This window comes from Strongylocentrotus purpuratus, unplaced genomic scaffold, assembly GCF_000002235.5.
Source record: "Strongylocentrotus purpuratus isolate Spur 01 unplaced genomic scaffold, Spur_5.0 spur5_scaffold_12, whole genome shotgun sequence".
NCBI lineage: Eukaryota > Metazoa > Echinodermata > Echinoidea > Camarodonta > Strongylocentrotidae > Strongylocentrotus > Strongylocentrotus purpuratus.
This window is the reverse complement of record NW_022145597.1, coordinates 8,349,661-8,366,632: the sequence shown is the minus strand read 5'-3', so window position 1 is coordinate 8,366,632 and position 16,972 is coordinate 8,349,661. Positions and strand designations below refer to the sequence as shown.

The following is a 16,972-nucleotide window of genomic DNA, read 5'->3' as shown; positions in this document are numbered from 1 at the left end:
CGATTTCTTGCTCTCCTTTACATATCAACTCTTACATCTAATTATACCGAGCTGTGGTCTGAAGGCAACTGACCTGAAATTACAAAGACCCCTAGATTTGATCAATAATATTCTTGTGAGATTGAAAAGGACTTGGACAGTTTCCCCAAAACAATCCCCTCAGACTACATTTAGTGTAAAGTCATAATGATTGCTAGGGTTACAGAGTGGATGTTAATTTCAAGTAACTTCCAAAGCTCTTAAGTATTGCATTGGACTTAAGAAGTAGTATCTTAAAGTGAGCATTTTATAGGAATATATTATGAATGTCATTATTGAAGTCTTGATTCTTGATGAACTTCTGTAGCACAAAGAGTAGGTCTTCTTCAATTCCAGGAAATCATTCATTCCTCTAGGGGGTGTTCCACAAAGATCCTAAGTTGAATTTAACAATTATGGGAAGCCGTTAGCATCTTTGAAAATATTTTGTAAAAGTTATTTTGAAAGGCATAAAATGTTGATTCAAATCATTCATATTTTCTTTTATCATGGGAGATTTCATGTTCTTGATGTGAAATTTATGAAAAGTCTAAAATACTTGAATTTTTGCTTTTGAATATATTTCATTATAAGGCTACAAATGGCTCTCCATAACTTTTAAGTCCAACTTAGAGATAAGTTCAACTGTGAAACACCCCCTGGCTGTTTAATCCATTTTGATGATTATCCACCATTTCTTCTCAGGTGTACGTGACTTGAAGAAGAAGCTGGTGATTGTAAAGGGCGAGGATGCTATCAGCAGGCAAGCCCAGGAAAACGCTACCTACCTGATGAACTGTCTCATCCGCTCCACGCTGTCTTCCACCAGAGTAGCTCAGGAGCACAAGCTGTCTCCGGAATCCTTTGAATGGCTCCTAGGAGAAATAGAGACCAGGTTCAACCAATCTCTGGTGAGTGTAGTGTACCAGTTATGGACATTATACAAAATGAAGGGGTTCGTGTTTTATTATAACTCTGGGCTTTTGCTTGAGAAGTTATAGAGGGACACCAAATAAAGGATGTGTTTATCTCTTTAGAATCCTTTGAATGGCTGTTAGCAGAGCATTGTTTCGCGAAACCATCACAAGTACCGCTTCATCTCATTAAAACACATGTTAATAACAATTCATGCTTTTCAGTGGGATGTCGGTGGACTTATACTAATGATTGTTTTGTGAAAAGCTACCTAGGTTGAACTCCGGTTTATTTGTAGAGATGGAAGGATTCCTTGAAAATGATGTTTGGCATATTTGCTTTTAGGTTTCAGTTTGCTGTTAATCAAATTTGATACATGGGTTCGTTGAAGCAACTGTGTGAACAGAAGCCAGTGTAGAGGAAGACTCAGAATCCGATGAGACCAATAAATATTTCTCTAAATGAGATGCTCAAGAGTTTGTTTTTGGAGTATACTGAGAGAGGTTGAAATATAGCAGGCATACTTCTGGGCGTGGGATTTTTCATTGGTCATCATATATTTTTAGTAGATGTAACATGTTGGGATAAATCATCTACCAAATACCAAATGTAGTAATACATTTCCAGTTGCAGTCAAACCTGCTTTAGTGACCACCTGTCTACAAAGACCACATTTTTTGTTTCCCTTGAAAATGTTTTCTCATTGAAACACGGTACTAAAGGAACCTGTCTACAAAGACCACTTTTGAGTTTCTCTTGGGCGGTCGCTATAGACAGGTTCCACTGTATTATATTTTGAGGGCTACATAAATGGATCTATATATCTACAAGTTGAATACTTGAACCATTTGTATTTGCTGCTCATCTCCAGGCTATGGCAGGTGAGATGGTGGGAGCCCTTGCTGCCCAGTCCCTGGGAGAACCTGCCACTCAGATGACCCTCAACACCTTCCATTTCGCCGGTGTGTCGGCCAAGAACGTAACCCTTGGTGTACCCCGTCTCAAGGAGATCATCAACATCTCCAAGAAGCCCAGGACTCCATCCCTGACGTGCTTCCTGCTAGGCAAGGCTGCTAGGGATGCTGAGAGAGCTAAGGTGAGTAAGTCACAGCCAGAGGCAGCTTTGTTTCGTGGGTGATTCAACATTTGATCTAGGCATTATTTCTATAAAGTAGTCACCCAAAGAATCAAAAGTGTTTTGAATTGATGCAAAATTTATATCATTGCAAAGGGGAAGCCTTACTGATCAAATATAACAACTTCCCTGTTCAAAATATGTTTGGGGCCTGCAGTAATCATCTTTTTTAAAACTTCTTCTAAATCACATTCAATATAAACCACAACTCTTATTTGCACATAGTGACCTGTGTTAAGCACATGGTGTCTTCCAGTACTGTCATGATATCCATATTACAAACAAATTGTTTGTGTATAGTTGTCAAGTGTCGTAAACCACACTGATGTTTCTCATCGACATCATCTCATATGCATCACATCCTTCACATAACATTTGCTACATTCTTGTTATTATTAAAGGACACTATGTCGCCTATCCTTCACATAACATTTGCTACATTCTTGTTACTAAAGGACATCCTATGTCGCCTGGAGCACACCACCCTCCGCAAAGTGACCGCCAACACGGCCATCTACTATGACCCCGAACCTCAGGGCACGGTTATCGCCGAGGACCAGGACTGGGTCAACCTCTACTACATGATGCCGGACTTTGACCCCACCCGCATCTCGCCCTGGCTCCTCAGGGTCGAGCTGGACCGGAAGAGGATGACCGATCGCAAGCTCAGCATGGAGCAGATCGCCGAGAAGATCAACGCAGGGTTCGGGGATGATCTCAACTGCATCTTCAACGACGACAACGCGGAGAAGCTCGTGCTGAGGATACGTATCATGAACAGCGATGAGAACAAGTTCCAAGATGTAAGCATGGGGGAGGGGCTAAAGCATGCAAAATGCAAGCAGAAAGCTTTATAGGGAAATATGAAACCTCAGCTTGGCCCGAGTTGGGGTTAACAAGACTGCTTTGCTAACTATATCCAATAGTCAGGATTTTGAGTGGTATATATTAGTTGTCATACAAATCATTTTTTATTTGTTGCTAGTTTTCCGTTCCTTGCATGACTCTGCTCCTTCCTACAATATGAAGTTAATTGGACATCTTCGTTCATCTCAATCCTCCTTATGAGTTGTCCCTAAGACGCGCAGTTCCTGGGGGGATAGATCCTTTTCTCATTCTGGTCCGTCCCTTTGGAATAAGCTACCACTTAGTATTTGTAGCTCAACAGCCCTCCATGACTTCAAAGTTGCTCTAAAAACACATCTCTTTCTAAACAGTGCTATTTAATTATGACAATTATAATTGTGGCGTAATACTTTGTGTTGTTTTAGCTTATCTGTACTTAAGTTGAGAAAGTGATATGTTTGTGATTGTAATATGTACAGCACCATGACCGTCAGAGCCTGACGGATACCGGCGCTATATAAATATCCATATTATTATTATTATTATTAAAAAATTTAAAAGGAAAACACAAATCCAAGCTCAGAATCGTAAACTTAGTTTTTCATCCAAATTTTATGCATATTCACTTTTTTTATTCACTGTATTATCAATTTACCCATCGTCTGAACGTGAAACAACTTGTTTCTTTTCTTTGTATGTAGGAAGAGGAGCAGGTAGATAAGATGGAGGATGATGTGTTCTTGAGGTGCATTGAATCTAACATGCTGACGGACATGACACTCCAAGGCATTGAACAGATCGCAAAGGTAAATACATTGTGAATCGTCCTAACGCATATCTTGACAACTATACTTGCAATTCATAGAAAGTTCCAGAAACTGTCATATGTAGATGTTTCAAATATTTCTTTTTAGAAAACAAGTATTGAGAGGAATGAAAAGCCATGCTATGATGAATTACTGCTCCCCCCCCTCCTTTGCATATCAGGTATACATGCATCTGCCTCAGGTGGCCAACAAGAAACGTATCATCATCACAGAGGAAGGAGAGTTCAAGCACATCGCAGAGTGGATCCTGGAGACGGACGGTACGGCTATGATGAAGGTCCTCAGCGACCCTGAAGTAGACCCTGTCAGGACATTCTCCAACGACATCTGTGAAATCTTCCAGGTACGTTGTCCCATTTCAACTCATTCCTTTGTTGTTAAGACGTTGAGATTGTTAAAGGCATCGTTTAACAATGTTAGATCTGAGATGCATGGCCCTGTGTTATCAGTGTCTGTGATATGGTGTAATATTGAAGCCCTAAAAACATTGCGCTTCAAAATGAAGTGCCTCAAAAAAAAGTCAAAATCTCTGAGTGACTGGTTTTACCATACTCCTTTCCCCCAATAAACCCCAATAGACTGTAGTGTTTAAAAATGTTGGGAAAACATTATTGAAATTTCTACTAATCCTAAATATCTTGGTAATCGATCATACGATTGGCTTGTAAAAGTCATGGGATTCATTTCTGACCTACAGTTTTATAATTATGGTTTCAGCATGAGGTAAATCCAGGATTTTGTTTAGAACCTTGAGGCAAAGATACCCAGTGTACCTAGTGTATATGGAACAGCAGTTTTAAAACGAAAGATCAATTGTTACTCTTTCTTTCCATCAGGTATTAGGTATTGAAGCTATCATCACTTGGCTCTGCTTTGTGTTGTTATGAAAACCAGGGGCTATATCACTATCGTTATTTTTATTTTATGTTCTTATTCTCTGTTTCCATCAGGTATTGGGTATTGAAGCTGTGCGTAAGTCTGTAGAGACTGAGATGAACCATGTGATCTCCTTTGATGGTTCCTATGTGAACTATCGTCACTTGGCCTTGCTGTGTGATGTGATGACTGCCAGGGGTCATCTCATGGCCATCACCCGTCATGGAATCAACAGGCAGGATGTCGGTGCCCTCATGAGGTGTTCCTTTGAAGAGACGGTAAGTCCATCAAGGAGACCGGGTGGGGGGGGGGGGGTTCACAAAGCTTGTCATCAGTGATAAACCACAGTTTTTGTTGTAAGCTACTGAAATCCTTGCTTCTGATTGGTGATCAGCAGAGTTGTCACTGATTTTTGTCATTTGTCATTGAAAAAAGGCTTTGTGAAACACCCTTTAGCTGTTCTTGTGTTTTCTGAAATGTATAGCCAGAGGGACTATGAAATATAGGGACACTGCTTTTGGGCACTTTAATTTTCAATACTTGTGAATGATCTGGGGGTGTTTCACAAAGTCTAAGATCGACTTTAAGTTGGACTTAACTATGGCAGGCTGTTCATGCCACTGTTTGCTCCCACCATTGGTCTCTCAATAATGATCTTTAGATAATATTTTTTACTTCAATAATGTAAATTACATCAACAAATGTAAATTCTGTAGATTTGTTACAATGATTTGTGTGTCCTTTGAGAATATCAATGCCAGTAAATGGTGAGAGCAAACAGTGGCATGAATGGCTTGCCATAGTTAAGTCCAACTTAAAGTCAATCTTAGTCATTGTCAAATGGGATGCCCAAAGTTATTCCCAACATTTTAACAAAGTGTGACTGTATTTCCAATGATTTCAATTAAATTGTAGCCAAAAAATACACATTGCATTAAAGTGTTTTGTTACTAATGATAAGGTTAATCTACATCTATTTCAACCTTAGCTTATGCAATTAAAAAGATTTGAGAAACCCATTTAGCTCTGCATATTCAAGTCATTTGTAAAGTCATGTGTAACTTTACGCACAGCCTTATGAAACACCCCCCTGGTGTCATGAAAATCAGTGATGCACATTTTTATCGCCACTTTTTTACTGGACACACACAGGTTGACATTCTGAATGACGCCGGTGCTCACGGAGAGACGGATCACTTGAAGGGTGTGAGTGAGAACATCATGCTTGGCAAGCTAGCTGGCCTCGGCACGGGTTCCTTTGATCTGCTGCTCGATGCAGAGAAGTGCAAACACGGCATGGAGATCCCCATGGGCATGGGAGCAGGGCTAGGTAAGAATCTGTCATTCTCTGGTTGAAATTAGTCTATGAATGCTGGCATTGATAAATGGACAAATTCAATTCAATTCAAATGAACATTTATTTACTTCCAAACAATACAATTTATAAGTAGGAACATAAATATAATTAAAGAACTTGTATTACAAGGAAGAAGGCGCAAAACCCGAAAAGCATAGCTTGTAGTGGGTACGCCTGAATACATAAATACAATTATACATTATAAATGGGAGAAAGGAAGAAAGGGATAGGCAAAGAGGAGAGGAGGATAGAGAGCTTGGAGAAAGAGAAAAGAAGAGGACTGCAACATAGTATCAATGGAGTGTATGACATGCATAAACAACATGATGGCAAGATTATATATGAATGGAAAGATCTTCTCTATGGATGGACAAATTTTCTCTCGAAAATCACGAATAATTTGCAGGACTATCATATAGGTATCATGGAAAGGCGTAAAAAGCAAAAATCTAGATCTCAAAATTAACATTTTTGAGAGATGACTACTGCGGGACCCCAAACATATTTTGAAGAGGGAAGTTGTTGTATTTGATCAGTAAGGCTTCCCCTTCGCAATGATATGAATTTTGCATCAATTAAAAATACTTTTGATTCTTCGGGTGACTACTTTAATACAGTAGAACCTTGTCAATTACAAATTCTTTTAGACCAATAAATTTCCTTGTTATATTGAAATCGTTCATATCAAAAATTTGAATAAAATTACGTAAAAACAAAGGAGTGGGACCAGCAAATTTACCTTATAACAACAGTAAATTGTAAAAGTGTTTGTTATAACAGGGTTACCCTGAAATGTAATCCTCATTTGTCTTCAACACTTTTTTAAAAAAAACTAGGAAGGAGTTGATAATGAGATTAATTTTTGCCAATTTGAGGAGGGGATACTGATTAATTTAGTAATTCAGACAATTCTGAACTGCTTAAAGTTTGTATGCTGTTTAGTGCTAAGGGATCACCCTCACCTTCGCCTCAATGCAAGCCAATGCCATAGATTTAGAGATAGTCAAACCTGACAAGTAGTGTCAAGTGCAAGCATAGTTTAGGTAAGCTCCCTAATAAGTAATTATTGAGTTTCTTTGTTTTTTGTTGAAAACTAACAACTAATCAAAACCTCTGTGAGTGAGTGGAAAATCGAACAGATGTGAGCTGAAAAATAACTTGCATCTGATGCAACTTTCCTTTTGTTTAAAGCATTGATCTGACGTTTACTCCATCAACAGTTGATCTAGGCGTTATCGTGTCAAAAGTGTAGGGTTAGCAGACCTGCCAACCAGTACGATTTAGTCGTATTTAGTACGATTTTTAGAAGCAAATACGACAGTACGATTTTCCTTAATAAAATACGATTTTCAAAAAAAAAAAAAACTATTTTTTTTTTTTTTTTTTTTTTTAATTTAATTTTTTTTTTCTCAATATTTTGTGTGCGTCCGCCATTTTCAATGGCAAAATGTCCATTCTATCCTGTAAAGTATCCTACAAGCATCTCACATCGGCAATTTGGGGATGTTTATAGGTTCATGAAACACACCAGTCGTGACGAAATAATGCATATTCAACCAATGATCAATACAAAAAATTCTTCCTGTAGGTAGAAACTGTAAGAGGCATTGATCCGCATAACAATCCGTGTTTATTTTCAAGAATACAACTTTTGTGAGTAAAATACAACTTTTGACACTAAAGAATACAGTTTTTGAACTCCAGAGGTTGGCAGGTCTGGGTTAGGGTTACAATAGGCATGAAGGTTACGTTTAGAAATAAGGTTTGAATTGCAATGGGGTTTTAGGTTTAGAGTTGGGGTTAGAGGCAGATATAGTGTAGGTTTCAGGATTGAAATTAGGAATTCAGTAAGTGTAAAGATTTGACTGCAGAGCAATGGTCACAAGTTCATTTTTCTAACCATGTATTTAAAGGCATGTGTGAACAAATAAATATTAAAAAACCCAGGGCCCTGTCCTACAAAGAATTGCTATCAATCAAAACTTATTTGTACATTATTTTACATAAGAGATAGGAGACTGCAAACTTGCGATTGATTTCAGGACTTGCGATAGATTTGGAAGACAGGGCCCAGATGGCTGTGTGCTCATAGTCTTCTATCAACCTCTGACAGACTGCATCGGTGCAGGGTGGGCATAATTCACTGAGCATTATAGCCTTCTCAACCGTACAGATGTTTGGACTCAAAAAGCTCCTCAGAACTCATGTACAGAATATCAGGGTAGTCCACAAACACAAACTAAAATATGTAATCTTACGAATGGGGGGATTATGATCCAATGAACATGTAGTGCGTTGCAGTCTGGGTCCAGCTCTTGCATTCTGAGATGTGCTTTGATGCTAAGCGAGCCATATTTTGAAGCATTTCCAATCACATTTTATGACTAACATTTCGTAAATCATTTTGGTTGAGTTTGACACCATGAAATTCAAACGTGTTGCTGATATTCAAATCTGTAGTTTCAAAATTCAAGCCTGTTACATGTAAAAACCACACATTGACCACCGATAGAATACGAAAATGTCTCACACAGCTATATTATGATACATATTTCTCAAGTTTTAGCATGTTGTAAATCTCGTTCCATGTGAATATATTATGTTTATCAGTTGGTATGTTGTTTGGTGCTATTGGTTCGCCATCACAGAGTATCCACTCCTGACGACGGATAGTCAACCTGTTGGAAACGTCGAGCCACTCCCGCCACCCATCCTCTCCAAGTGCTATAGTTCTCCTTAGAACTATAAGATAAGAAAGATAACCAACAGTCTTTTTCAAGACTACACCAACAGTCCCTTTCAGGACCACACACCCTCAAGAAAGATTACCGAGAGTCCTTTTCAGGACTCCTTAATCCTCCCTCTCTCTCACATGGTGCACCCACAAGCCTACTGTATATCACAGAGTATGTCGCCTTAGATATTACCTTAAAACCAAGGCTTTTTTAACTCTGTTTAATATTTTGTTTTGTTTTTAGTTGGTATGCCTGGGATGTTGTTTGGTGCCATGGGCTCACCATCACAGAGTATGTCACCTCAGATGACACCGTGGAACCAAGGAGCTACCCCAATGCATGGTGCAAGCTGGTCTCCAATGATGGGTAAGTACAATTGGACACCAGCCCTAATGGGTGTCAGATAGTTGGACATTGCAGTTTACTAAGTTTACTTAGTTTACTAAGGAAGCCTCAACAGTTACCTTACATTCTTGAAATCGAAGTGTACTGTTAAAGTATTTTGAAAATTTGTTTTTATAAAATGAGTAATTCTTGTAAACTAAATGCTCCTAGAGTGTGAACAAGTTTATGAAAATCTCTCGTAGAATCGACAAGTTCTGTGTTCCTTGTGCTGCTTAGAAGATTGCAAGAGTGGAGATAGACCGATTGAAATATACATTCAAAATTTTACTCTGTCATTGAATTGACATGCAAATCACTATACATTTTAATGTTTTTTTTTGTTTTTTTTGTTCGTCCATTAGGGAGCGGTATGACTCCAGGAGGACCCGGATTCAGTCCCGCAAACTCTGAGAGTACCGGTTTCAGTCCAGCTTACAGTCCAGCCTGGTCACCGCAACCTCAATCTCCAGGCTCCCCAGCAAACAGTCCATACATTCCATCCCCAGCTGGACCTATGTCACCCAGCTACTCTCCAGCCTCACCTTCTTACCTACCGGCATCACCAGCCACACCTCAGAGTCCTGGGTATTCCCCTACGTCTCCGTCGTACTCCCCCACCAGCCCTGGGTACTCACCGGCTAGTCCGAGCTACTCACCAACCAGTCCAAGTTACTCACCGACATCACCGAGTTACTCCCCAACGTCACCAAGCTATAGTCCAACTAGTCCAAGCTATAGTCCTACTAGCCCAAGCTATAGTCCAACATCTCCAAGCTACTCCCCGACTAGTCCAAGTTATAGCCCAACTTCTCCTAGTTATTCTCCGACTAGTCCAAGCTACAGCCCTACAAGTCCTAGCTATTCGCCAACTAGTCCATCTTACTCGCCTACGTCGCCAAGTTACAGCCCGACTTCGCCCAGCTATTCTCCAACCAGCCCGTCGTACTCTCCGACATCCCCAAGTTATAGCCCGACATCACCCAGCTATTCGCCAACAAGCCCTAGCTATTCACCAACTAGTCCCAGCTACTCTCCTAGTTCTCCCAAGTACTCTCCGACGAGCCCCTCGTACAGTCCAACCTCTCCCAGCTACTCGCCTCAGTCACCGAGTTACAGCCCTGGATCACCGAGCTACTCCCCATCCAGTCCCAAGTACTCTCCTACTAGTCCTTCCTACAGCCCCACTTCTCCAAGCTACAGCCCCACATCGCCCAACTTCAGTCCAAGCAGCCCCACCTATTCCCCTGCTAGCCCGAGCTACTCTCCAACGAGTCCCAAGTACTCGCCCTCCAGCCCCAAATACTCTCCCACCAGCCCCACCTACTCACCGACATCGCCCAAATACAGCCCGGCGTCGCCCACATACTCGCCTACCAGCCCCAAGTACAGTCCCAGCTCCCCCACCTACTCCCCAACCAGCCCCAAGGGCTCCACCTACTCCCCCACTTCACCCAGCTACTCGCCCACTTCTCCATCCTATAGTCCTACAAGCCCTGGCATGGGTGATGATGATGAAGATTAGACTTAGTCATGACACTCCTGGGTCCTGTTTCATAAAACTTGATATCAATAACAAGTTAAAAGCTACTGTTATAAGCTACTGAAATCATGGCATCTGATTGGCTGAGATCAAATTTGTCACAAAAATTTAGCAGTTGGTATAGATAACAAGTTTTATGAAACAGGCCCCTGAACCTCCTACATGCTTTCCTGCGTGACAAAGCAGTTCAGTGTCTGATACACATGTTGCCTTTGGATGTCTCGCCCTATGCTTGAAAATGGACAATGCTTAATAGGTTCGTGCATCTTTGACGAATATCCTTGTGCCAAGAGTTTGACTATAATTCTTTGTCCTGGTTGGCATAAGAGAATAAGAGCAAACTCAACTTTACTGTATTTAATGCTGTTGTTCAATGCTTCTTCTTTTGAATTTTCTCTTGATAAAGAGGTTATACTGTGAAGAAACAAGTTTTTATATTTGATCAGGTGTGTGCTTTTTGCTATTGTTACGATGCTGAGAAACGTTAGGAAGGTCAGTAATTCTCGCTACCCTAAATAGGTACGAAAATCTCGAAATTCGCGAGACGAGGTAATTTTCACTCTCTCGGGTCGTCACTACAACTTCCGGTATAGAGTCCCATCCCGCTGGCGCTAGTGCCTGTGTTCGCTGTGCAGAGTTTTCACGCACGCTAAAATCGATGCCAATCAGTGTAATTTGTACAGATTATAATATGCAATGGAAAGCTTCGGGCAGAATTAGTGACTTTAGCACAAAAGGCCGTTAAACTCTACCGTGAAAGAGAGGGTTGTGATCACGAACGCCTGCACAGGAAGCTGTAATGTCGAAAAGCTATCCCATAATGCAATGCGCGTTTTCAGGATTTTCCCCGGATCTCGGCAGAATCGCTATTTGGGGTAGCGAGAATTGCTATCCCCTTATTCATAATGTCATATACTAATTTTGATGGAAATCTGATATGCAAGTATAGTTGAGGATAAGCATATTGTATACATGTGTGATTGATGAAAATCATGATTTTAACGTAAAATAAAATGATGTGCATGAAATATTGAGGGAAACCTAGAATGCCTGTGTTGTCAACTTGTACTTTATGACAAAAATATATCCATGTTGTTTATGCCCAAGAGTAACTAACTAACTTTCAATGAAAGTTCATTTATGTGAGGAGCTTATATTCAATACATGTATTTGTATCAATGGGACTACATACATTTGAACTCTTTGTATAAAATCAGTTCACAACAATTTAACCTGTTTTTACAGTTAAAAGAGGAAAATGTCATAACTCTTGTTTGTACATTTCATTGTGTATTTACATTTTTTGGAGTATAACTTTCTATTTTTCTGGGTGGGGAGGGGGGGGGTAGACTTAAAAACAAGGCTTAGGAGGAAAATAAGGAAGACCAACAAAAATCTTAAGAGCTTTAAAAAACAACAACGCTATGCTGATGTTTATTAACTTCATGTAGACTGTACAGTATTATACTCTTGTTCTCCAAGCAGTGTTACTCTATGTGATAGTTTATCGCAATGGAACAGTTTTCATAATTATAAATACATGTGCTTTTCAAGACGCATAAATGAAAGTTCCTCATTTCTTCATGATATATGTAGACTTTTATGATTTTTTCAGAAAAGGAGTGATACTTGTCAAGTTTTGAATCGGGTATATATATTTCATGAACCCTGTAAACCTTTAGTTTTCAAGCCACATTTCCAGCTGTGATTGTGTGGTTACAACTGTATGCATACATTTACAACTATTGATTGAATTCATGGATTGTGCCCCGAAAGGGTTGGATCAAGTATAAAAAAAAAGAAGAATAATTTACAAAAAATGACTGGATTGACCAGATATGTTGAGTTTCACAACTGTCATTTGTGTAGTGGTGGTTATTTTACCTGACTGCTAAGAAAGCATAAATGCTTGTTTGTAAGCAACCAGAGGACCGACAGCTTTAGGTCCTCTCCGAAAGACCTGGTCATGAGTAAATGCCTTGCCAAAGAACACTAGCGCATCGCCTTGGTTTTGAACATGGGTCACCGGGTTACGAGGCCACTGCTCTACCAACTGAGCTATCGCGCCTCCTTTGTTTTTATTGTATAAATGACTTCTGCTAAACCAATTACTAGTACTCAAACTGTGTTTATGATAGATATTTCAGTACAGACTATTCAAGAACCAGCATTTGCTTATTCTACATTTTGTTTCCTCTTTTCTTTCGATTCACTTTGTATGAATCAGATGTTCAGATGTAAGTTCTGCTCATTTTGAGTAATTTGACAAACATTTTGCAGATTTCCTTACCTTTGTTTGTGATGGTTATCTTAAAGATAAAGGTGAGTTCTGGTCATCTGATTGCATTGTGAAAGAAAAGGTGTGGAATGGATCAGAAAAAGTTGATCTTGTAGCATGTAAGTATTAGTGTGTACTGCAAAGTTCTGGAGTCATCAAAATCATAATAAATTTGACCCAGTCTTGGTAAAGTAACAAGCACTGTACATAGAAAGATGTATATGGGACTACATAAATGGTGTCAGGGCTACTAACCTTGATTTCCTAATCTCTCTATGCTCATTACTCAGCCAGTATACATTTTCTACCAAAATTGTTTGGCAAATGACATTTATTTGTAATCTTAAACATTCAGTTTAAGTTTTGTTTGATTCTGTGAGAATTCATTTTCTTTTTTTTACCAGAACTCACCTTTATCTTCAACTTTGAATGGAGCTTTCAACTTCCAGTACGTGATCTTCTAATTTCCTTCTGTTATACTCACCATTTCTCTGCAGAGTAGAATATCGGTATATAAGCATCACGATACAACGGCACACACTGAATGAATATTAAAAACTATTTTTTCCAGTATTTAAAAAAAAATAGAATGGTTAATAAAGCATTGAAATAAAATGATGAAAATGTTTGTGTACATACTTTATTTCTTAATAAATGAATGTTCCTAAGAAGGAAGAAAAGTTGTGATGAAGAATTGTACAGAAACAGCAGGCTATACTCAGTTGCATTATTTTCTTGTATTAATTCTAATGAATAAACGAAACTGGATTTTAAATCTTGAGCATGATTGTTTTATTATTGTTGCAGAGATATACAGTTAACAACTGAATCAATTATTCATACTCCTTATACAATTTGGTGTTTTTGTGTTTTACATTACTCAAGAATGAAAGGTGGCCTGGTTAAATTGGGCCTTTGTTGAATCCTTTAAGATGTAAGCTTTAATAATGTAATACTTTAAATTTTCACATACTTGAAAAATCGGTGAGGGTATGAATAATATAGTTGTTATCTGTATATTGTGTTACTTGCTTGATTTGATGTTGACGCCGATTGTGCCTTATCATTATTGTGGAGAACTGAGAATGTCGCTTGATTCAATATCAAGTAAACGTTTGGCAAGTTAAGTGTTTGAAGCCTATCGCAAACCTGCTTAAGCGACCACCTGTCTACAAAGACCACATCTTTTGTTTCCCTTGAAAATGGTTTCTCATTGAAACATGTACTAAAGGAACCTGTCTACAAAGGCCACTTTTGTTGTTTTCCTTGAAAATGGTTTCTCATTGAAACCTACAGTACTAAAGGAACCTGTATAGAAAGACCACATTTGTTGTTTCCCTTGAAAATGGTTTCTCATTGAAACATGTACTAAAGGAACCTGTTTTCATAGACCACTTTTTGTGTTTCCCTTGGGCGGTCGCTATAGACAGGTTTGACTGTATCTGAAATGTTTGTGATTGAGGCTACTATATGGGCATTAAAGGTAATACACAATTTAGGGAATTTTTGAAAATTGGCTGGATAGTGATTCTTTACAATTTTGATACTTGGATGCCCCTGTGAATGTATTATAAGCACTAGAAAATTTAGCCCTTAAAACACTTCTGCTTTGGAGAAAAATTGAATATCAAAATTTACCGTTGCTCCCAGTAAATTTCTATAAATTTCAAATAGCGCCTTCGGCCATAGCTGCGACCATGAAAATCTCACAATATGCAGTTGTGATATATAGTTTTCAAACGGGAATAGCCAATCGGTCGATTTTTGTCAAGAAACATTGTTTCATAGCTAAATTAATATTTTGACCTTGAGAGGGAGATTTCATCACTTTAGACTCGATTTCAATCGCGACAACGATCACTGATTATTGTAGGATCGCATATGCTTCCAATATGTTAATTTGAACCAAATTCACGACCCCATACCAAAACTTTGTATTACCTTTAATGAATGATGAAATGAAAAATTGCCAAGTCTTCCAGTCCAAGAGAAGCTAATTTGGGATCGAGCCGGAGAGTCTTGATTGCCACTGGTCTGACATCACCACCATTTACAGGCAGGCATGCATCTGAGCCTTTTCCATGACAGGAATCCCCACAATAACCCAACAATAAATAATGTTTTTTTTAATAATGATTTTACCCTACATACGGCTATATTGGAAGGAATCCAAATCGTTCAGATTTTACATTTTTAAGGATAGTGCAAATTCTTCCAAAATTTGATTGTACAGACTTCGCTGGGCTTGACTCGTTTGACTGCTTGGATGTGTGTTGGCTAAGTCCTTAACAAAATGTTGTGTTGCCCTTTCAGGTGCCAAACAATTTTTTTTTTCTTTTTCTATTAACTTTTTTTAAAACTCGCTCTTTAGGATGATATTTCTCAGTGAATGCTGTTATACATTTTTTTTCTCTAAAAAACGTTTTTTTTTTTGTTTTTTTTTGTAAAGCCGACCGTAGATTTCAAGATTTTTGGGTCGGTCGCAAAGGGCAATACAACATCTTTTTTTAAAGGCCTAATTTAAGATTCGTCTGATGTGAAACCGTAGGTCTGCCACAGAGTCCACTGTTGTATGGGTAACCAAGTGTCGACCTCTCTATTGCTCTAACCCCATCTTAACTGGAAAATAAAGTCGCGGTGTCGTCTGGACGTTGTCCGGATGACACTAGGGACTTCTAGATTTGCACGTTGACAGCTTTGACTGCAACGTGTGACGTCATTTTAAGGCACTGCGCATGCGTTGCGTCGTCTCAGTCGGCGATCGAGAATGCGTCAACCTTGATTTTCCTAAATCTAGTACATACATACATACATATTGGTATTTATATAGCGCCTTTAAATGCTCAAGGTACTAGTATGCCGCGTGCGTATAAAATATACAGTTTCTCAGGTAGACAGAGGAACATTTCTTTCCTGCTATTATGTAAAAATGTGTAGAACAGGTGTCACATGCATATTCACCTGTTCTACACATTTTTACATAATAGCAGTGAAGGGATGTTCTTTTGTCGAGGGTAGAATGAGGAACTGTATATTTTTTCCACTTTCTTTGTCCGTGATGTTCATAGTGTTACTTCCTGCATGCATGTATATCGTCGAGTGCAATCTAAAAGATTTCTAATTGTAGTCAACATGGGCAGTTAAGTACGTTGACACGCATGATCAGTCGGCGTTCGTCGTGTTCTCGTCCACTCAATCTAAAAGTCCCTACTTACCCTCTACCCCCTTCCAGTTAAGACGCGTACGTCATGGTAACGTCCGGACGTCGTCGACAGCAATTATCATTTGTATAGGATTGAGAGTTTGACACTTTATAAATAAGTAGACCCATTTAGTTAGGGCTCCTGATCTAGTGTAAAGAAGATTTAATCAATACTGGTTGTAGATCTCGTACTGTTAGAGGGAAAGTCCACCCTGATGTTAACTTGGTTTTCATTAAAGCAGCAAAAGAAGAGGAACAGGTCAGAGAAAGTTGGAGCAAAATCAAATCTAAGATAAGAAAGATATGAATCTTACAAAGTGGTCATGAGCGAAACATGAATTGGCAACACTGTGACGTACCTTGTGAGGTTCTCACAAATTTGCTCTGTACAACAATTTCATAACTTTCATTTTCTATGTTATTAATGATGGAATACATTGGTATCGTGTATAGGAACATATTTGCAATAAATATATTTAGGGTGCATGTATGATTGAAAATTTTCTTTAAGGGTAAAAAGACATTTCTTATTTGTTTTGTGTGAATAAATATTGATGTGGTGTGACACCATGGTGGGGAAGGTAGAACGTGAATATTCGGTAGATGAATCCAAATTAGAGAGATGTAGAGTGAGGGAGAGGGTTCGTATCATTCTTTTCATGTTCTATTCCCCCTCTCCTTTCTCTTTCTATCACCCCCTCCCCTTTTTATCAATTTTATGGGGGGGGGGGGTGGCTCAATTCAAATTCAGTTCAATTCAGAACTTTATTTCAGACTCAGCTGCACAAGGCAGTGGTCCATAAAACATATGTTACATATAGATAGGGATAATAGCGGAGTATGAACATGGTGAGTATAA

General features: G+C 38.9%; 1 protein-coding gene across 1 annotated transcript in view; it reads left to right on the top strand.

Annotated features, from left to right (window-relative positions):
- The window catches only part of LOC583794 (DNA-directed RNA polymerase II subunit RPB1), a 29,226-nt gene extending 18,138 nt beyond the window's left edge, over positions 1-11,088 (top strand). The window contains exons 19-27 of the mRNA XM_030981754.1: positions 724-929; positions 1,805-2,029; positions 2,524-2,871; positions 3,616-3,720; positions 3,902-4,084; positions 4,692-4,895; positions 5,770-5,947; positions 8,953-9,075; positions 9,456-11,088. Of these exons, the coding sequence (XP_030837614.1) occupies positions 724-929; positions 1,805-2,029; positions 2,524-2,871; positions 3,616-3,720; positions 3,902-4,084; positions 4,692-4,895; positions 5,770-5,947; positions 8,953-9,075; positions 9,456-10,615 (2,732 nt within the window). The 3' untranslated portion in view covers positions 10,616-11,088. The remainder of the gene's footprint in view (positions 1-723; positions 930-1,804; positions 2,030-2,523; positions 2,872-3,615; positions 3,721-3,901; positions 4,085-4,691; positions 4,896-5,769; positions 5,948-8,952; positions 9,076-9,455) is intronic.
- Positions 11,089-16,972: the final 5,884 nt, after the last annotated feature.